Source organism: Syngnathoides biaculeatus, chromosome 5 (assembly GCF_019802595.1).
Source record: "Syngnathoides biaculeatus isolate LvHL_M chromosome 5, ASM1980259v1, whole genome shotgun sequence".
Classification (NCBI taxonomy): domain Eukaryota; kingdom Metazoa; phylum Chordata; class Actinopteri; order Syngnathiformes; family Syngnathidae; genus Syngnathoides; species Syngnathoides biaculeatus.
This window is the reverse complement of record NC_084644.1, coordinates 16,129,495-16,152,382: the sequence shown is the minus strand read 5'-3', so window position 1 is coordinate 16,152,382 and position 22,888 is coordinate 16,129,495. Positions and strand designations below refer to the sequence as shown.

At 42.8% G+C, this 22,888-nt stretch overlaps 1 protein-coding gene across 1 annotated transcript; it reads right to left on the bottom strand.

Moving 5' to 3' along the window:
• Positions 1 to 1,407: 1,407 nt before the first annotated feature.
• On the bottom strand, positions 1,408 to 9,197 carry mc2r (melanocortin 2 receptor). Its single transcript, XM_061820323.1, has 2 exons — positions 8,848 to 9,197; positions 1,408 to 1,945 (listed from the first exon to the last, which is right to left on the bottom strand). Exons 1-2 carry the CDS (start codon positions 9,195 to 9,197, stop codon positions 1,408 to 1,410), a joined length of 888 nt encoding a protein of 295 aa, XP_061676307.1.
• Between the last annotated feature and the right edge of the window lie 13,691 nt (positions 9,198 to 22,888).

Below are 22,888 nucleotides of genomic sequence, written 5' to 3'. Positions count from 1 at the left end.
GATTTCACCAAGGGGATTTATTCTAAATTCACACGTAACATATGCTATAAACTGTGAGACAAATTAGTCCCCTCCGAGTATTTTTTTTTTAATAGCGCTATTCACACCTGTCATTTCGAACCCACAAAGCTCTTGTCCTTTGCACCTGTGCAATCAATTTTTGACGATGAATCGGGTCTTTTGTAAGCATGTGAAGAGTGTCTCCATCCTCCTGAGTATTCCATCAAAATCTGGCAACACGACAAGCTGGTATTTTGGCTAACACCCTGAACAAACCGCAAATTTCTCACCTGTGCAATAGATAAATACACTCGACTCCGCAACTGTGGATGTTTGCAAAATACGTCATTTCCGGTTTCTTCTTCAACCCAACACAGTCGACAGATTTATCATGGCGAAAGATGAAAAAAGTCAATATATGGCAACATTCTCACGTGCGGTGAACAAACGGATGATTCAATTCTGGGTGATTTTTTTTCGGTCATATCCTAAATTTGATTTTTTTCAGTGTCAATGGCACTTTCAACTTTCATTTGAAAAAAAATTCTTTTCATCTAAAGTTTTGTACAAATGTTTTTTAGTATTATCAATACACAATTGAATTTTGACATGGGTCTGCATCGTGTAAAAATGCGTGGCAATCCTTTAATATAATCCTACTAAGGATTCTGGACATAAATACTGCAGTAACATGATGCACACATTTTCTTAAGTTACTCCTCATCATTTCGAGTCCCGGTTGATGTTTGTGCTGATGCACCAAACAGCAGTACCCATCCTTTTTGGAGTCCTTTGAGCATGTGGGTCATTTCATTTCAGAGCTTTAGCAAATTGCTTGGCTTGCTTGCCCTGTTCCGCTGCCTCTGGTGGGATTTACAATGACCCTTATGGTTAGGGTCCACAAATATGTTAACTGATTGGCTAGCAACCAGTTCAGGACAGCTGGGATAGACTCCAGCACTCCCTTGACCCTTGTGAGGTTAAGCAGCAATAAAAAAGGAAGGAACGAATATATTAACTGTGGTGTGAAATATTGTCTTTATGTCAGTCATGTAATATATTACTTGTCAGTTCAGGATGATAAGGGATGGGTCTGTCTGGAGTATGTGCCATGTTGTCAGGGGCGTCGAACTGGGTTTGGGGTTTTGGGGATAGGAGACAACTCTTCCAGGTCTTTCTCCTCTGTCGACATGTAATTTTTGATATGACCCTTTGTTTCTCAACCTGCCTGTGGTTGACCATTCCATTATCTAGTCAGAGATGGATCTGAACAAGCTAAGCAGTAAGCCGTTGTTAGGCAGAGTGATTAAGCATTAACCATTAATTTATTTTGTTCTGGTCGTGAAAATGACAGAAATAATTGTGACTAAAGATGTCAGTCCAAGATGAAAAAAAAAGCTGTATCTCTTATGAACAAATGAGCATTTTTCTAAATGTGTGCCTGAGCTCTGCACTGCGGAAGGCGTAGATAGCAGGATCAATAATGGCGTGGCTCATAAGTAGCAGAACGTGGAGCTGGAAGAACGATCTGTAACACTCACAATATGGGTTAGTGGAACACACTGCTATGATAATGAGGTGGAGGAAAAAAGGTGCCCAACACACAACAAATGCTCCAAATAGAATAGTAAGTGTTAAGGCTCCTCTCATACTGCTACCCCACCACCTCAGGCGACATTTTTCACTGCCACCTGAATTCAGAGCATTTATCTTCCTGGCGTGAAGACGCGCCAACAGGAACATATAAACATACAGAAAGCAGATAACAGTGAAGCAGATAAGAAATAGGGCAGCAAAGCAGATCATGATGAACTTGGAGTCGAAGAACCTCACCATCAACATAGCTGACACCCCACATGCTGTCCAGATGATGACTAAGCAGGTCCCTGTGCGCCGCATTGTCATGATGTTGTGGTATCTAAGGGCATGGAATATTGACACGTACCTGCAACAACAGGTATAAATGATTTAATTCCTACTACTACTACTACTACTACTACTACTACTACTACAATACTTCTACATATTAATTATTGAATTAATACATGTTTTAATTACAGGAAACAAGGACTGAATCAGAAATCTAATAGAAATATAAGTGTATGAATTCAGGTCAGTCAATTGCCTTAAAGCCTATGTCATGCCTGAAAGTCTGACGAACTCAACCCACAAAAGATCGAAAATCAAAAGGAACGCGGGGCCCACTGCACTAGCATATTGTTGAAAATGGGTTTGAGGAGCTCACCTCTGAATCTAATAACTATCAGGGTACCTCTGAGTTTCACATCAAGGTCTTCTTGGCCCATAATGGCTATGTCTCCACAATCTATCATTGGCTCAGCACCAAACCGGTTAAACTGTAGGAGAAGGGTGCCCAGACTTCTTTACCCCAAGATCTACTTCTCAAGCATCCAGCCTCTCACGATCGACAGGGGGACGGGGGGGACATTTATTTTTTTATTTTTTAGAATGACCAATGATGAAACAGAATGACCGAGCCACAAAGATCTACCCCCTACAAAAAACATATTCATTTTAAAGTATGTTGAGGATTCTTATGTGTAAATGTATGTTTGTGTGCCTTGCATAACCGCATGAGCCAATTTTGCACAACATAACTTAGTGAACCATAAACATTTTTGTAACTATCTGAGTTCACGTTGATGATCACTAAACACCATACGAATGAAAATGCACACCTGGGCTGTGTCACTCACGTCAGTGGATTTGTGTCCAACTGCGGTGAGAAACACTCACAATCTCCGATGTCCTTCCACACACAGCGCCGACATTGGCCTGCTATGTTGTGTCAGGGGTGTGGGCCAGACCACTGCTCAGTTCGCAGATGCCTCTCTGAATAGCTCTTGCCTGCTTCTCATTGGCTCTAATTATGCCACATTTTTAATCCTCGTTGTATTTACTGCATTAGTCTGCGTAAGTAATAAAAGCTTGTTGTGTATTTACCTCATTGGCAGGTATTGATGATGTGCCACCACAGCCAATTCGAGTAAAGACTTGTTTTTGCCAAAAAGTTATGAAACCTCCTTTAAATGCAGCCTCATGGGGGCACAAGCAAGTGCAAACCGAGATAAATGCACGGGGTTGTGTCAGGAAGGGCATCCGTTTTAAAACTTTGCCAAACAAATATGATAAATACGTTCATCTAAAGAATCCCATGCTGGATCGGTCGTGGCCCAGGTTAACAACGTCCTCACCTGGCACCGTGACCTGCAGGGCGTCAGTGGAAATTCAGCTACTGTGAGTCGAAGACAAAGAAGAGGAGAAGAGTGGATTCTTTGACAAAAGAAGAAGGGTATTTGAGAGAGCCTAAAGCTAATTGTAGGGACATTGAATGTTGGGACAATGACTGGAAAAGCCAAGGAGTTGGTGAACATGATGATTAGAAAAAAGGTTGAAATATTGTGCATCCAAGAGAGGAGGTGGAAAGGAAATAAGGCTAGACATTTGGGACAGGGTTTGAATAATTTTATCATGGAATAAATGGGAAGAGAAATGGAGTCGGGATTATTTTAAAGGAAGAGCTAACTATGAATGTCTTGGAGGTGAAAACAGAAACCGAATGAATAGGCTGACACTTGAAATTTAGGGTGTTATGTCCACTGTGATTTTCCGGCTATGCCCAACAGGTATGAATTGACATAGAGTTGAAAGAGAAATTCTGAAAGGAACTAGTTGAAGTAGTTCTGAGCATCCCAGACAGAGAGAGAGTTGTGATTGGTGCAAATTGTAATGGACATGTTAGTGAAGGAAACAGGTGCGAAGAAGAAGTGATGGGTAAGTACGGCATACAGGAAGGGAACTTTGAGGGACAAATTTTGATGGATTTTGCAAAAAGGATGGAAATGGCAGTAGGGAACACTTTTTTCAAGAAGAGCGGAGATAGAAGCACAGAAGTAGATTACATTTTGCGCTGACAATGTCATCTGAAGGTGGTGTGTAGGACGACTCTGGTGGTGGAGAGGAAGATTAAGAAGACAAAGGTAGAGCAGAGAACCGTGTGGTGGAAGGTGAGGACGGAGGAATGTTGTGTAGGCTTTCGGAAAGAGGTGAGACGGGATCTCGGTGGACAGGAGGAGCTCCCAGAGGACTGGACTACTGCAGCCAAGGTGATCAGACAGACAGGCAGTAAAGTACCTAGTGTACCTTCTGATAGGAAATGGGAGAAAGAGACTTGGTGGTGGAACCCCAAAGTACAGGAAGACATACAAGGAAAGAGTTTAACAAAGAAGAACTGGGACACTGAGAGGACTGGGGAGAGGTGAAAGGATTACATATGCAACATAGGGCAAAGGTAGCCGTGGCAAAGGCTAAACAAGAGGCATATGATGACATGTACACCAGGTTTGACACGAAAGAAGAAGAAGAGGATCTGTACAGGTTGGCCAGGCAGTGATAGAGATGGGAGGGATGTGCAGAAGGTCCATCTAGCCGTACCCTTTGCCGCTTATCCTCACGAGGGTCACGGGGGGTGCTGGGGCCTATCCCACCTGTCAACGGGTAGGAGGCAGGGTACACCCTGAACTGGTTGCCAGCCAATCACAGCGCATATCGAGACAAACAGCCGCACTCACAATCACACCTTGGGGCAATTTTGAGTGTCCAAATAATGTTGCAGGTTTTTGGGGAGTGGGAGGAAACCGGAGTGCCCGGAGAAAACCCACGCAGGCACGGGGAGAACATGCAAACTCCACACAGGCGGGTCCAGGGTAGAACCAGGGACCTCAGAACTGTGAGGCCAACGCTGTACCAACTGATCCATCATGCCTGTGCAGAAGGTAATAGTGATTAAGGATCGAGATGGAACTGTGTTGACTGGTGCCACTTGTGTGCCAAACAGATGGAAAGAATACTTTGAGAAGCTGATGAATGAAGAAAATGAGAGAGAAGGAAGAGTAGAAGAGGCAAGTGTGAAGGACCAGGAAGTGGCATTGATTAGTAAGGGGGAAGTTAGAAAGGCACTAAAGAGGATGGCAAATGGAAAGGCAGTTTGTCCCGATGACATACCGGTAGAGGTATGGAAACAATTGGGAGAGGTGGCTATGGAATTTCTTTACCAATGTATTCAATAGAGTATTAGTGGGCGAGAAGATGCCTGAAGAATAAAGGAAGTGTGGTAGTTCCCATTTTTAAGAACAAAGGCAATTTACAGAACTGTGAGAATTACAGAGGAAAAAAAGTTGATGAATCACACAATGAAGTTATGTGAAAGAGTAGTGGAGTCTAGGCTCAGGACAGAAGTAAGTATCTGTGACCAACAGTATGGTTTCATGCCTAGAAATAGTAGCACAGATGCGTTATTTGCCTTGAAGATGCAAGTGGGAAAGTACAGAGAAGGTCAGAAGGAGCTCCATTGTATCTTTGTGGATCAAGAGAATGCCTACGACACAGTACCAAGAGAGGAACTGTGGTACTTTATGCATTTATGCAAGTCTGGTGTAGTGGAGAAATATGTTAGAATAGTACATGACATGTATGAAGACAGCAAAACCGTGGTGCGGTGTGCTGTAGGGGTAACAGAAGAATTTAAGGTGTAGGTGGGACTGCATCAGGGATCAGATTTGAGCCCTTTCCTGTTTGCTGCAGTAATGGGTAAGATGGCGGATGATGTGAGATTGCAAGCCCCTTGAACCATGATGTTCACAGATGACATTGTGATCTGCAGTGAAAGCAGGGAGCAGGTGGAGGAACAATTAGAAAGATGAAGGCCTTCACATTAAAGGAGAGGACTGGAGATTAGCTGAAGTAAAACACATTATATGTGTGTGAATGAGAGGTATGGAGGAGGAAGAGTGAGGCTCCAGGGAGAAGAGGTAGCAAGGGTGGACGACTTCAAATACTTGGGTCCAACAATCCAGAGCAATGGTGAGTGTGGTAAGGAAGTGAAGAAACGGGTCCAAGGAGGCCATGATCTGCGGATTAGAGATAGTGCCACTAAAGAGACAACTGGAAGCAGAGCTGGATGTGTTGGAAATGAAGATGTTAAGGTTCTCTTTAGGAGTGAGCAGGTTGGATAGGATTAGAAATGAGCTCATCACAGGGACGGCCAAAGTTTGATGATTTGGAGACAAGGTTTGAGAGAGTAGACTTTGATGGTTAGACCATGCCCAGAGGGTACAGGGTGACTATATTGGTAGGGTGCTGATGATGGAGCTACAGGCAAAAGAGCAAGAGGAACATCCAAAGATATGGTTGATGAATGTTGTGAGCGAAGATATGAAGGCAGTTGGTGTGAGAGAGGAAGATGCAGGAGATCGGCTTACATGGAAAAAGATGATGCGTTGTGATGACCCCTAACGGGACAAGCCAAAAGGATGAAGAGGAACTTATTTAACCTCCTTTACATGGTTTTGGACCCTGCCTTTTGCCATGTGTTTTTGTGCCTTTCCCTTTGTTGCAATTCCTTCCTGTGTATGACCTCTGGCAGGAATAAAACCACCCTTGAAATCATGTCACTGCCTTGGAGTCCTGCATTTGTGTCTCACCCCGTGTCATGACATAAACTGCCGAGAACAGGACCCACCAGAAAAAATGAGGCGTCGTCGGTCACACTGCTGGTCAGCCTCCCACCGCACTCAGCTTGCTGACTAAGCGTGCCCTCTATGAGTGTGATCTATCTTTTTGTCCTCTCATTCCTTTTCACCTCTGCCCCAGATGTATTATAATTGTTCTCCACTGTCATGGGCAAGACTTGGCCACAAGAGGGGTCCGGCCACGCCATTGCTCTGGGCAGTGACACCTGTCATCGCTCACAGCTGTTTCACATTGGGACTGTAATTAGACAGGCATTTAAGTTGGAGTTTTTGTCACTGGCATTTGCCAGTTCGTTGCACTCAGTTAGTGAGTTGTATTCACTGACAGAAGGAATCTCCACCACTGGGAGTGGTGTAGTGTTGAGTTATCCTCGTCACAGCATTCCTGTGCCACCACAGCTTAGTCCTGTCTTAGTTTATGTTTCATAGTCAAAGTCAAGTCCTAGATCATAGTTTGTCTCCTAGTCATCAGACCTCACTGCATGTCTTTTGAATCCTGTCAAGCTTAGTGTTTCTGTACCTCTTCCTTCTCGGATTGCTGACACAGTGTATGACCTCAACTTTGAATAAAACTACGCCTAACATCATGCCCTCGCCTGAGAGTCCTGCATTTGGGTCCAGTCCCGCACCGGAGGTTTGTGACAGAACGAACTGGCCAATGCCAGTGACAAAAACTCCAACTTAAATGCCCATCTAATTACAGTCCCCATGTGAAACAGCTGTGAGCAGTGACAGAGGAGTGGCATGGCCACGCCCCATTTGGCAGTGGCCAAGTCTTGCTCATGACAGAATCCCCCCCTTACGCTTGCCCGGAGGTCTGTTGTCACCGCGACATGAGTTAGGTTCGGAAACGGGTCGGCAGCTACCTTGGCGTGAGCATAATTTTTCAGGAAGTCCGTCACTACTGCGACATGGGCGTGGCGTGGCAGCAGGTCTGTCGCCACTGCAACTTGGGCTTGGTTCGGGAGCGGGTCCGTTTCAACTGCAGCGTGAGCATGATTTGTCAGGAAGTCCATCGCCACCGCGACATGGTAGAGGATCGGTGGATACTGCGGCGTGAACGTGGTTCACCAGAAAGTCTGTTGCAATGTGGATGTGGCATGGCAATGGATCAGTTGGCACTGTGACGTGAGTTTGGCTTGGTAGCAGATCAGTCGCTACCGCAACATGGCCACCACGAAGCGGACCCGCATAGATGGCAAAGCGGGTTCCCAAAAAAGGATTGAAGAACAAGGACTTGGACCTACCAGGCGAAGGCACTCGGGAGCTGGAAGCGCGGGGCGGCGACACAAACAGACTAGGATTGACCACAGGGAGAGGAAATTCACAGTCAATATCCGAATCACAGTCGGGCAGCTAATCATATAAATAAGTCTTCCTCAAAGTAAAAAAAAATTGAGTCCAAAAAAATATGCGGTGGTGAATGGGTCGTGGTCGGAACGTAATCATGACATGTGGGCGGTGCGTGTGACAAATGGGAAGGAGGGGACGACATCACGGAGGTTTGAGCGAGCAGCTTTGATGGTTTGGACATGTCCGGAGGGAAGAGGTTGAGTATATTGGTTGAAGGGTGCTGAAGATGGAGCTGCCAGGCAAAAGAGTGAGAGAAAGATCCAAAGAGAATGTTGGTTGATGGTTGTGATGGAAGACATGAGCCAGTTGGTGTTAGAGAGGAAGCTGCAGGAGATACAGTGTAGGCTTACATGGAAAAAGATGATGTGCTGTGGCAACCCCTAACAGGACAAGCTGAGAGGAAAAGAAGAACTTATTTGACCTCCTTTTCATGGTTTTGGACCTTGCCTTTTGCCACGTTTTTTTTTTTTTTTTTTTTTTTTTTGCCTTTGCCTCTGTTGGACTGCCTTCCTGTGTATGACCTTTGCCTGGAATAAAACCATCCTCGACATCATGTCACTGCCTCAGATTCTTGGATTTGAATCCTACCCCATGTCCCATGTTCATGACAGATGTGACCGATCCTGTGTGTTGCATAATAACCAGTAATGACATAATGCATAATATTTGGAAAAAAATGAATTTAATTGATGAGTGAACTCTATAGTCTGCTATATAAAAATCCCTAAACTTTGATTATAGAACACTGAGGTTTTTGAGCAGTATAAATATTTATATTCAGAAGAACTTTTAATTCAACATATGCGGAGATATAAACAACAAAGAGGCAACAGCTTTCACATTATTGGCCTATGATTCACACAAACTGTTAAGTTGAAATACCAAATGTAATTCTAAGCATTGTGACTGTGTGCATATCGTGACATCTAGAGTATATACATACCGGTCCACAGCAATGGCCAGGAAGCTGAAAATTGAACCCATAAAAGACATGCAGAGCAGTGAGTCTATCACATCATCGAGCTTTGTCTCAGAGAAACCTTCCTTCTCAAGTTGCCCCTTATCTGCGAAAACAAGCAGGACGTTCTCACACATTTTAGTGAGGCTTGCAACGGTGTTGAAGCCTGCAAGGCTGCACATGAAGCAGTACATAGGTGAGTGGAGATTTCTGTTGTATATGACAGCCACCACAACCAAGAGATTCTCCATCAGACTGAATACCCCAATGGTGAAGAAGACAGAGACAGGAAAACTCATCTCTGGGCAGTCTGACTCATTCATTGAGGAGTTCATGGTCAGGCAGGATAGTTGCTCTTTACAAGGTCCTGAAGATGAAAAGAAAAAAAAAAGGCTAATCTTGTCCTCCAATGTAATTATGATAACTAGATGAGGAATTAACAATATATTTGGGGTTTTCATTATTGCTGTATCATAATACAGGTTGATATCAGCAATGTGTTTTTGTTGCAAATCGTTTAACAGTTCAGGGTGGTTGCAGTCATTCACACTTGGAAAATGTACAGGTGTCGTCAGTCATGCCCGCAGATATAAAGTTACGGGTGTGGTCCACCTGTCATGCCTGCAGATATAAAGTTGTGGGTGTGTGTTGTTTGTAATTATGAGTGTACCCCTTTAAGAGTGCGGGGGGGGCGGTGTCAGGTAAACTAGGAAGTAGAAGAAGGGTGAGCAGCAGAGACCATGTGCTTCTGTGTTTAAAAAAAAAACCTCAGGCTGTGGTTCACTGCGTTGGATAAGTTTTCATGAGTGCTGAAAGTGTGCGACAAGTGCGCAATTGCGCAGTTTAGATGGAACATTGGTCAGGCCGACACAAAATAAGTGATGTCTTTCAATATATATGTATTACTAATCAGAACAAATTTTACGCGTGGGATTTTTCATGCTCGACTGTGCAGATTTGCAAGTGTGGTGGCGCGCGGACGCATATGCGCCTGTCAAATCACAGTGAGTTTCTTTGGGCTATTTGATAATGTCGTCAGGGAATGGCGACAACCGAAAGACAGTGTGAGATGTCGAAAAACCCTCGATGATACTCAAGGTAACTGTCTCTGTCCACTTTACACCTGTCACAAAATGTCACACTTAATCTTTTTCTCACAGTTGTGCGATTTTGACAGAGTTTGTATTCTTTGGCCAGATGGTTTCATCCCTAAGAATGTTTTAATGTCACTTTGAATATTTTAAAATGTGTCCTTTGCTGTCACCCACAGAAAGATGAGCAGTTTTCGAATAAACCATGACTTGCTATCTGACAAATGTCCATCCATCCTTGCATCCATCCACCTGCCCTCACGAGGGCTGTGTATTCTATTTTCATTTTTTTAAATGTTTTTATTATATGAAGGATGAAGTACCTGACTTTGCAAAATCTCACAAGATATTTAGGGTAGTCTCATCATTCAGAAAAAAACATCCTCTTACACGGCCGAATACAAAAGACAGCATTGTTTGAATGAAAGCTTTGAAGCCTATAGCATCTCTCTGACTTTGTCACTTACCGTAATTTCTCAAGTATAACGTGTCCTGGAGTATGATGAACACCCCCAAAGTTGACCTAAAAAAATTAGGAAAACCCTTCTACCAATGTACAATGCGCAACACCAATTTGCTGCTACCCATATGCTCAAAATACTAGGAATTATCTGTATTTCTATTTTGCTAAGTTTGTACTTTTATTGTTTGTACTTGTATTGGTTTTTCAAAAAAAAAAACATCTGTGCAACAATCATTAATAATAATCTATCTGCATATACTGATGCAGTGGTAATACAGTATATATCTTGGGACAGGCCACAGGACACGCTTCTCTTGGTCCCTGCAATGGTCAGAACAGAATCCCTCAACCAACTCAAATAAATGCTCAACGATGGCATGACATTTTATTAATACTGTTAACACATATTACAGTCTTAAATACAGTAAATAAACTATTTAACACTGTTTAACTTGAACCTTTTTTGCATAAAATATTTGTGCATAAAACATTTGTGCTTAGTGCAGTTTATCCACTATATCACACATCCTTGGCCAAGCCTTCAAAAGAAACATCTGACTCAACTCCAATATGAAAAATATCCATCGTAGCTACCTTTGGTGCATCACTGTCAAACTCATCATTTATGAATTGGTTCAGTTCTGGTGCCTCCTGCATTCATGAACAGTGATCCCATCTTCCTCCCCCAGCATGTCATCCTCTGTGCTATCCATGGCGTTTGTGAGGAAACATTTTTGGAATCCCAAGAATCTTGGTTCCCTTTATTTCTCATCATTTTCAGCGCTTTGATGGGAAGGTCCACCATGCTAAAAGCACAGCCTCTTGCCCCCATTTGGCTACAGTCTGTAGCAGCTCTCCATAGCGTCAGGTCACGATATAAAAGGAAGTTCAAACTACATAGAAATGAGCGTAATGGGCACTTTTATAAAAAAAAAAAGCGAGCATTTCAATTATGTGCGCCATGACCTTTTTTAAAATGATCGTATGATTGTACTACACACTTTCAGCTCATGTTGTTTTGCTTTCGGTTTGGCTGTCATCGGCCGGAGTGGTGAAACATTTCTTTTAAAAGTGGCTGCAGAACTAGCCCTTGTAGTCGACAATTTTTGTCTTCGTTTAAGTTAAAACAAACTCAGGGGCAGTCGTTTCTGATGTTTGGTGTAGTAGCAACAAATATGCTACGCTAACAATCATAAAATGCAAACCCCCAACCACCCAGGAGTTCATTGTTCAGACTTCTGGTTGGTGCCGCACATTACTGTAACATAAATAAATATGTAACATAAAACGTCGAATATCATTTCAAAATTTATATGTATACCTTTTTTTTACCACTCTATGTACCTGTATACAACTATACAATGTGATTGTATTTTTTATTTTTCATCCATACCTAAATATAATGCGCTCTATTAATGTTTTGGAACTATTTTTGGGAAAAACTGTGCATTATTTTGACAAATTATGATATATCAATAGATGCCACCAAGTGTAAATAACAAGAAAGTATGAGTGTCGCATAAGATGTTAGGAAATGGGCTGAAAAAGTGTAGCAGATGGGGGGTTTTTTTTTGTATTTTTTTTTCAACTTAAAATTACATTCCATTTCCGAGTTGCTTATCCTCACAAGGGTCATCGGAGTGCTGGAGCCTATCCCAGCTAACTCCGTTCAAAAGGCAGACTATACCAGCAACTGGTCACCAAATGAGAGCAGAAATTAACAGCAAAGTATCTAGTGTATGTGTATGTGCCCTGCAACTGACTGGCAACCACCTCAGCGTGAAGTCTGCTTTTCGCCCGAAGTCAGCTGGGATAAGGTCCAGTGCCCCATGAGCCTAAACAGGATAAGGGGTGTTGCAAATGGAAAAAAAAAAAACATTAGGCTTTGACATGTGTTTCTATTTGTGCTGTAATACTGTATTCACTAAGGTATAATATTTTGTTTATTTTGTTAATATTTATACAACTATATTCACCAAGATGTTTTTACCAAATTTTACATCTGTATTTTCTTATCTTTTATCAATACTGTACTATACTCAGTAGTGTTTTAAGTGTTAAATGATGGGCATTCTACAAAATAGAATTTTATGTGGTATCTGAGGGTATTTCCTCAATTATTCAGACCAATCAATACGTGTCAATAATATTGCTGATATTCAGCCTGAAGTTAGTAAAAACTGCTTTTTTTTTTTTAGAGGGAGTTTGAAATTTCACAGGGGATAAGTTTCCTGATAACAACACAATAGTCAGTAGTCAGGGAGTGAAAAACTTTACCATGTGGGGGATAAAAAAAAAAACATTCTACAAAATGTATTCATTGATCCAGACAACCCCCTAAAATTGGACCTCGCTATTAATGTTTTTTTTTCCAGCTCAGCTCTACACAAACTAATAAAGTGAGGTGACTTAAAACAGTACTGTCTTATCATCTTCGTCATCCAACATAATCATATTCTATATTTCTCTCGATATATATGAAGAGTTCAGACACAGATATATCCATTTTTTTGTTTCCATAGATTCTTTGATTTATATAATACATAAATCAATATAATAATATAAATATTATATAATCAGGTCAGTGGCGCAAATTATTGTATGATACAATGTATAAAACAATATAAACTTATATAATATATAAATCAAAGAATCTACAGAAACAACAAAAAAATCAATATATCTGCTTTTGCATCTGAACTGTTCATATATATATTTACTGTATATTGATTGATTCACAATTTAGTCAATTAAATTTGATCACAATTTTTGTAAAATTGTCTTTTTCAAACTCGCTACACAGTACATACAGTGTTTATTACATTAGCGTCCAGACTGAATCTTGAACTACAAAGTACAATCTAAGTGTAAAACCTTAACTTGTATGATGAAAATTGATGTTAAAACCTACCTTGATTGACAATTTGCCAATAGTCACTGAAAAAAACACTTCTTTGAAGGCCCAGTCGGCAAACACTGAGTATTTTAGCCAATGAATGAAAGCTGTGAGCTGCTGTGTAAAACAGTGTTTTCCCAGTGTGTTTTGAGAGATTGGGTTCGTTTTATGTGATGAACATATTCAACTGTTATTGGAGCCTTGAAGCCCTGTCTCACCAAGGCTGCATTGCAGGGAGGTTTGTTTGTTTTTTCTACGCGTTTATCTAAAAGTCTAATCCCAGATACAGTAAATGCCAAATAGAGCAATAAACACAATTTTTGCATAAGACTAGGAAAACAACCCTTTGTCTTTGTACCTTCATATTACTTCCCAATTTTGTTTCAGTTATGTTGGCTTCAATATATAAGTGATGGATGCCCTGGAATATCTGCTATTCTCATTCTCCATTAGCTTATTTTTTTCCTTTTTTTTTTTCCATCTGAAATGCGAACACGTCTTGCACATTCCCACCTTGCTGGTAACACTGGTATCCTCACTGGCTGCCTGGGTTGCGATTTTTATCTCATCGAAAAAATAGAGGAAAAACAAAAAAGAATAACATCCATCGATCCATTTTCTTCTGCTTATCTGAAGTCAAGTCATGCCATCTTATTCCCTCACCTCCATCCATCTCTTCTGGGGAGTTTGTTAAGGTTTTAACAGGCCACCAGGAGACATAGTCTCTCCAGCGTGTCTTGAATCTCCTTCCAGTGGGATAACCTCACCAGGGAGGCGTTCAGATGTTAAACAGATGCTCGAGCCACCTCATCTGGCTCTTCCCAATGTGGAGCAGCAGTGGCGCTACTTTAAGCCCTTTCCGAAGGACTGGACACACTTTGAAAGAAACTCATTTTGACCACTTGTATCCAGGATCTTGTTCTTTTGGTCAGAACCCACAGCCCATTACCATCATAGGTGACGGTAGGTATGTTGATCGACCAGTAAATTGAGAGCTTTGCCTTTTCGTCATAGCTTCTTCTCCACCACAAAAAAAAAAAAAGATACTCTCTACATCCTCCTCTATGTCTCGGCTGCACCGACAAATTCTGTCAATCAAAGATATGAGCAGAATCGCTGATAAAGGTAGCTTTGGCAGAGTCCAACCCTCAAGGGAAACAAATCTAACTTACTTCCAGCAATGAAGACAAAACTCTGACACTGGTAGGACAGGGATCAAACAGCCCGTATCGGAGGGCTTGGTACCTCATACTCCCAAGGCACGCCCGACAAGACTCCCCAAGAGGCATGGTCGAACGCCTTTTCCAACTCCACAAAACACATAGAATGGTTGGTTGAAGTCCTGAGCACTCTCAAGAACGTTGCCAAGGTTGTAGAGCTCCACTGAGGTCCACTCTTCCACAAACAGGACAAAAATCACACTGCCCCACCCTAATTTTGAGATTCAACTTCCCAACAGACTCTTTTCTCAATCATCCCTGAATGGAGTTTATCAGAGAGGATGAGTGGGATCCCTGTGTATGTAGCAAGAACACAACCTCCAGTCACCCTTCCTAAAAGGAGGACTGTCACCCCAGTCTGCTAATCCAGAGGCACTGTCCTCGATATCCATCCAATCTTGCAGAGGTGTGTCCACAAGGAAAGCCCCAAAACATCCAGAGCCTTTAGGAATGATTGTCAAATTTAATCCACCCCCGGGGCTTTGTCACTGAGAGGTTTTCTTTTCACCTCAGTGATTTAACCCCCAGGGCTCTCTGATAGGAGAGCCCATCTCAGAGTCCCTAGATGAGGCTTCTTTATGGGAGGGCATGTCGGTGGAATTGAAGAGGTCTTCAAAGTATTCTTAGTATTCAAAAAGTCAAAGACAGACGCGCTCAATTTCCTCAGTACACACCATTGAAGGTGCACTAGTTCCCCCTCCTTATGGTGGGCCAGAATTTCCTCAAAGCTCTCCATAAGTCTTGACAGGGTTCATACTCAGTCTGACCCAAAAAAATTTAAGGGCTTATTTGGGGCATTCTTAGGGGCTGACAAAAAAAATTTAGGGCTGACACAGAAAAAATTTAGGCCGACACGAAAAATTTAGGGCCATCGTGGGAAATCAAGAGTAAGGAAAAAAGACTCACCCAATGGTGCCATCAACTGTTCTTGGTTCATCAAATGTTCCATTATCTCAGTACCTGTGACAGTGATCACTTGTCGCCCCTTGTGGTAGTTCTCATTGATATGACCATTGTCAACGTCTTCACATAACAGTATACAGAAAAACAGATTCTAACTACAATTGCAACTATATACACAAATGTCTTCTACTGATGTCTGGTTCAGCACTCCTACTCTAGCTCCTTGAGCCTACCCAGTGCCTCCTCTTTGTTGCTGCAGAGGTGCCAAAGTGGCTCTCTTGTCCATTGCTCTGCCTCTGAGTGCATTGGCCTCGGTGATAAACCTCAGATTCCTCTTTTCTTCTGCCTTGCCCTGTCAGCCTTCTCAATAAGCGTAGATATCTCAGTCTCTATTCTGGCTTTTTTGGCTTTGAGGCAGTAGCGATGAAAAGTGGGCAGCGATGCCAAATGTAGCCAGGTACGAAGTCTTCCTTTCCCCTCAGTGGTAGTTTTTAGCAATGTCACTGTCTGGGAACATGAATGCAAACACTTTCAAATTATTTTCACAAGATTTGTAACTGTAATGGCTGCAGATCACTTTTAAAGTCCACATGATCTCTGCCTTTAACGAGTCCGTCTTCGTGTATTGAACTACGTTCATAAAGCCTGACTTCTGGCTGGACACCTGTAGGTGCGCATTAGGGATCGCAACTGGTTACAAATTACCGGGTATAACTGGTTTTCGTTTTTTTGAAACCGAAACCGTAATCAGACTTTCGAAATCGGTTAAAATTTCCAATCATTTCTTCCGGTTCCGGTACTCCACATTGCGCTATTTTTTCAACATCATTTCCACTTTTTTCAAGTTTCGCTGTTAGAGTAAAGTTGGACTCAAAAGAACATTCAGTTAAATTAAAGAAACATCAAACATGACATCGAGGAAACGCTCGGTATACTTTCATGCCCTTTCTGAAAGTCCGAAAGAAGAATGTTAACATTAAAACATTTTTACAAAAGAAAAAAAATGGCAAAAATTTAACTTATACGAGTGCGTTGTTGAAAGCCACATTCAACAAGCTTGTTTGTCAATATTGTATACAAACTACCCCATTACCGCGGAGCAAATTAATGATCGATGGTGTAGCGCCGGAGAAAAGGAGTCGGAGGCGGAGTGTCGGACACAGGAACAAAACTTGTTTTGTTGGCAGACATCAAAACAGTACTCGCAATAACGGGGGGAACTCTGTGAACTCGTCACTCCAGAAGAGCAACAACAAAAACAGTCCGTGCGCAACCCCGCACCCCAACTCAAGGTCCCGCAGGTGAATTATGTAAACACCACAATGGTACCGGTTTTAAAACCGGTTAATCGTTTTTTTGCTACAGCTGTTCGGTTAAAACCGGTTATGAATGTAAGCGTTTTTTTGCGATCCCTAGTGCGCATGCACTGCTACTACTACTGCCTGAAGTTGATGCTTAACTATCTTGATATTTTAAAAACAGATTCATACCAACGGAAGATGAGAGAGTCTCCTGTTTTTCCGGTGCGACTCCAACGCTTTGACGCCCATCTTTTTAAGGTGATAACTCTGCTTGCACAGATGGCAGTAAAACATGTGCCGATCTTTTGGATCTCGACGAACCCAGCTCCCAAACTCCTTACTTTCAACCCAAGCTGCTTGAAAAATGCACTTCCCCGTGATACTGGTTGGATCGATGAAAGAACTACGCTACGTCGTAACGAAGACGACGTGAAATGCCTACTCACGGGAACAAACAATGGAATATCGACAAGATGGCGACTAGTTGTCAACATGGTGACTTCCGTTGACAATTTCCGGCTGTTTTGGACGCCAGACGAATCGCTATTTTTTTTAAAATAAAAGATTAATTTATTTTTTAGGGCGAATTTTGGCGGTAGAGGTCCTCCCTTTGATTTTTTTTTTATTTAAGGCCTTTTTAGGGCTTGACCGGTTTTCACGGATTTTAAGGACTTTTAGGAGCCCCTAAATGCACCTTCGAAAATTTAGGGGTTTTTAGGGACTTTTAGGGCCGCGTGCGAACCCTGCTTGGCTAGCCGACTCCCATCACCTGCCTCAGGAGTCTGACAGACAAAAAAGACCCAGTAGGACTCCTTCAGCTTCACAACATCGCTCACTGCTGGTGTCCACATATGGGTTTGGGGATTTCCACCACAAAAGGCACTGACCACCTTACGGCCATAACTCCGGTTGGCTGTTTCAGAAATGGAGGTGCATAGCATGGTTCACTCAGACTAGATGACGCTCGCCTCCCCTGGGATGTAAGTGAGGTTCTGCTGGAGATGAGAGCTGTTGGAAGGAGGGCCTTTTGGGGTCCTTCCACGTGTTCGTCCAATTCCAGGTTTGGTCAATAAGTGGACTCCAGAGGCGTAAAATGTGACAATTACTTCGAAGTTTGATGAACAGAGCGCTCTGTGACACACAGTGTGACATGGGAAGGCTGTAGTCCGACACTGGGTGAGTGTGTGTGAAAGCACAACAAAGATTATATAGGCAATGTTGGAAAGTTGCCATTGGCGGACAAGTCTCAAAATAGGATCTAATTGATTTGACTCGACACTCAAGGCCGTTGAGTCTGCTGAGAACCACCTCTGTTGTGACAATACACTCAAGGCAGGTGCCTGCTAAAAAACAACTCAGTTTTGGCTAGTTACACAAGGCTGAAGCCTGCTGGAAAAACAACTCCATTTAAGGCAGTTCCTGGAACCGGGTATTAGCACAGGTTGCTGTCCTAACATAACCTTTCAGAGCTTAAAGTCCTTCTGACAGGGGGATTCTGAAAGATGTTCCGAGCAGACCCACATAATACAGTGCCGTCAAAAGTATTTATTTGATTGACAGACTCAGATCAAATAGTGGAGCACAGAGTCCAAAGCAAACATGGTGAAGCAGCATTTTGCAATTATACTGAACACAAATGAAAAAAGTTGCCCGCAGAATAGACATCAGTAATGCAACACTGTGGGAGAACAAGCCAGTGCAATCTGTAGGCCAGGCCCAAGCTCGGATAAATGCAGAGGGTTGTGTCAGGAAGACCACCTGGCTTAAACCTTTGCCAAACAAATATGAGCATTCTTCTAAAGAATCCCATGCCGGATCGGTCGTGGCCCGGTTCAACAACGCCCACCCACGGCACTGTTAACCTGCAGGACATCAGTGCAAATTCAGGTTCTGTGGGTCAGAGAAAAAGGAGGAGGAAAATGCATTCGTTAGCAGAAGAAGGAGGAGGTGAAAAGAGTATCAGATCGAGTGATGAGGCTGAAACTTAAAATTGAGGGTGTTATGTAATGTAATTTCTGGACTATAGAGCGCACTCGATTATAAGCCTCTCCCAGAACATTTTTAAAGGAAAAACCATTTTGTACATACGTAAACCGCACCTGTCTATAAGCCGCATGTGCCCGCATTGAAACAAGATATTAACAAAGAAAGACGGCACACAGAAGGAGTTTTCAAAGTTTTAATAATATACCTTAGCTTTTCTTTCCAAACAGTGCCTGTGATGCGGGAGTAACACAGCAGCAACACGGTAACAGAACTCACAGGGGTGGTTAAAAAAAAAACATCAGTAAAAGTAAGTAAGTAACTGAGAGCCATCTTCATCTTCCTCCTGTGCACTGAAACCATGGAAGTCTTCCTCTTCAATGTAGCATCAGATTGCTTTTAACTTTTCAATGTTAACAAATTCGCCATATAAAAAAATTCAACCTTTAAAATTCAAACGCAATATTTTGGCTACGATTCGCTGTCTGAAATTCAACCATAACCGTATTGGCTGGGTGTTGGGTTCTGACCATAAGTAACGCTGCCTTGTTAACACTGAATTTAGACAGTGAATTTGAGACAGCAAATTGTAGTCAGTTTAATTTCTTAGTCCCCCCACCACCACCACCACCACCACAAAAACATCCACTGTGTCCAGATGCACTGTTCCCTCTCAGGTGCGCAACTGCACAATTGTGCACTCATTGCACATATAGTACAGTGAACGCACTGCAAAATGAATTAGATATAATTTTTTATGTGTCATTTTGCTGTGTAATTCAGTGAGTGACAGGTGTCCAGCCAGTCATACGCTATGACGGAATTACGTTACACAGCCAGTCATGTCATTGACAGTACGTGCGCATGTGCTCAGCTCGTAAACACTCCAATGCGGCAGTAATGCTAATGCAAACAACCCCAAATCATAGTGAAACGAGCGGGCAGTCTATGTGATACGTCGACTCCCCAAACCAAAGTAAAAAAGAACTGTGTTTTTTTCAAGATGGAATGGTTGTCGGAGTTTGTGCAAAAAGACGGACAATGGGTGAAACTGGATGAGATATTTTCTTTTTCAAGTGAGAAGGGTCTGCTCTGCAAAACCTGCAGTGAGTATAAAGTTGTGAATGAGTTTTCCGATGGAAAAACATGGATGAAATGGAAGCTGGACAACCTCAAGCGACACATCCAGCAGAAAAATCATTTGAATGCTGTTGGAATTGTTGGAATAGGGAAACTCAAGATAGGAAAAGAGATTGGTACATTATTGCGGGAGAGCACAAACAACCGTGAAAAAAAAGAACGACCTGTCACACACACAAAAAAATCTGACCCTGAGCAAGTTAAATTTCTCATGGACAATATTTTGCTTGCCATTAAAATGAATGCCTCAATGCTGTCAGTTCAACAAATGCACGATCACATGGCAAAGTATGTGATTGTACCAGAAAGCTGGTGAATTCAGTCAATGAGATATTACACAATGAGACTATGTATAAGGTTTAATGTACCCTGGCATACCCTGATAGGAGATGACAGCACAGAAAAACAGTACACAAAATGCTAGTTATATATATAAAATTCTTCATCATCTTTTTCTTTCGGGTTGTCGCGTTAGGGGTCGCCACAGCGTGTCATCCTTTTCCATCTAAGCCAATCTCATGCATCCTCCTCTCTAACACCCACTGTCCTCCCTCCCAACATCCATCCACATTTTCTTTGGTCTTCCTCTCGCTCTTTTGACTGGCAGCTCCATCTTCAGCACCCTTCTACCAATACACTCACTCTCTCGCCTCTGAGCATGTCCAATCTGCTCTCTTTGGCTTTCCCTGCTGCTTCCTGTTGTTTCTTCAGTGCCACCATCTCTAATCCGTACATCATGACCGGCCTCACCACTGTTTTATAAACTTTGTCCTTCATCCTAGCGGAGACTCTTCTGTCACATAGAACACCAGACACCTTCCGCCAGCTGTTCCAACCTGCTTGGACCCATTTTTTCACTTCTTTACCACACTCACCATTCTCAGGATTGTTGACCCTAAATATTTGAAGTCCTCCACCTCTACCTCTTCTCCCTGTAGCGTCACTCTTCCCCCTCCACCTTTCTCATTCACGCACATATATTCTGTTTTACTTCGGCCAATCTTCATTCCTCTCCTTTCCAGTGCATGTCTCCATCTTTCTGATTGTTCCTCTGCATGCTCCCTGCTTTCACTGCATATCACAATATCATCTGCAAACATCATGGTCCAAGAGGATTCCAGTCTAACCTCATCTGTCAGCCTATCCATTACCACTGCAAACAGGAAGGGGCTCAGAGCTGATCCCTGATGCAGTGCCACCTCCACCTTAAATTCTTCTGTCACACCTAAGGCACAACTCACCATTGTTCTGCTGCCATTATACATGTTCTGTACTATTTTAACATAGTTCTCTGCCACACCAGACTTAGGCATGCAGTACCACAGTTCCTCTCTTCGTACTCTGTCATTGGCTTGCTCTAGATCCACAAAGACACAATGTAGCTCCTTCTGACCTTCTCTCTACATTTCCACGAGCATCCTCAAGGCAAATAAGCGGGCTAGGCTCGCTAGCTAGCTGCACATTCAAGGTTTGTGAACCTCGTGAAGAAACTATGAAAGAAGCCCGAAAGCCAACAGATGCCGGACTCACTGCTTTCTAGTTCGTTCCCCTTCTTGTAGGTGGCAGCATTCCCCATGGTGGAAGACTCACGGGCGCTCAATCCCAATTGAGTGAGAGTGAAAATGGCGGCTAGCTAGGGGCCCTCCCTGCAGCAGATGTTACACCACACACGACAACGCCTCAGGTGGTGCGTGGGAAACGTCATTATTGCCTTCACAGCAGGAAAACTCTGGGGAGAAAAAAACAACGGCTCGCTGGTCCTTACACGGTCACGTACAGCCCATGTTTCGGCGGGCTCTGACTTCTTCTCCTTCAGTCAACTACATCAGCATACAACCCAACGCCACCTGCTGGCAGGCGGAACATGCAAACCTATCCCACACAGAACATCGTCAACTTCATCTGTCGACCCAGCATCCTTGTTACCTCCTAACCCCGTGGAATCCACATCTACGGGGAATCAACATTGAAACAACAGTTTTTGACAACGTTAAAAAATATATTGTCATTTAACTGTGGAATTTACGTTGAATTTAGGTTGTTCAACGTTGCGACCTAAATGTTGAATCCACGTCTTGTGCCTGCTGGGCTCCGTGTCCCACTTCTTCTTCGCTCATCTCTTTCCTTGTATGACTTCCTGTATTTTGGGGTTCGCCACCAAGTCTCCTTCTCCCCTTTCCTACCAGAAAACACCCCACGTACTCTCCTTCCTGCCTCTCTGAATACTTTGGTATGAGTATTCTAGTCTTCTGGGAGTTCTTCCTGACCATCTTGAGCCTGTCTCACCTCTTTTTGAAAGGCCACACAACATTCTTCCTTTCTCAACCTCCACCACCTGATTCTCTGCTCTACCTTTGTCTTCTTAATCTTCCCACCCACCACCGGAGTCATCCTACACACCCCAATCCTATGTTGTCAAGCCACACTCTCCCCACCACTACTTTACAGTTGGTAACCTCCTTTAGATTACATCTGTAATGTAGATCACTCTATGTTCCTGTCTCTTCCTGAAATAAGTGTACACTGCCAATTCCATCCTTTTTGTGAAGTCCACCATCATCTTCCCCTCAAAGTACTTACCGATCACTTCTTCATCAACCCTGTTTCCTTTCCCAAAATGTCCATTGAAATCTGCGCCAATAACAACTCTTTGTCTGGGATGCTCAGGACTACTTCATCTAGTTCCTTCCAGAATTTCTCTTTCAACTCGTGGTCACATCCTACCTGTGGGGCATAGCTGCTAACCATATTATACATAACACCGTCAATTTCAAGTTTTATCATCATCACTCGATCTGATACTCTTTTCACCTCCAAGAGATTCATAGCTAGCTCTTCCTTTAAAATAACCCCTACTCCATTTCTCTTCCAATCTACTCCATGATAAAGTAATTTAATACCTGCACCTAAACTTCGAGCCTTACTCCCTTTCCACTTGGTCTCTTGGATGCACAATATATCGACCTTTCTCCTAATCATCATGTCAACTAACTCCTGAGCTTTTCTTGTCATAGTCCCAACATTCAAAG

Bases quoted from the DNA above. Each gene is read 5' to 3' on its own strand.
- mc2r (XM_061820323.1), bottom strand. From the start codon at position 9,197: ATGAACTCCTCAATGAATGAGTCAGACTGCCCAGAGATGAGTTTTCCT. The intron at 1,946-8,847 runs GTATGTATATAC...CTGTTGTTGCAG, and splicing joins CTGGCCATTGCTGTGGACCG to GTACGTGTCAATATTCCATG.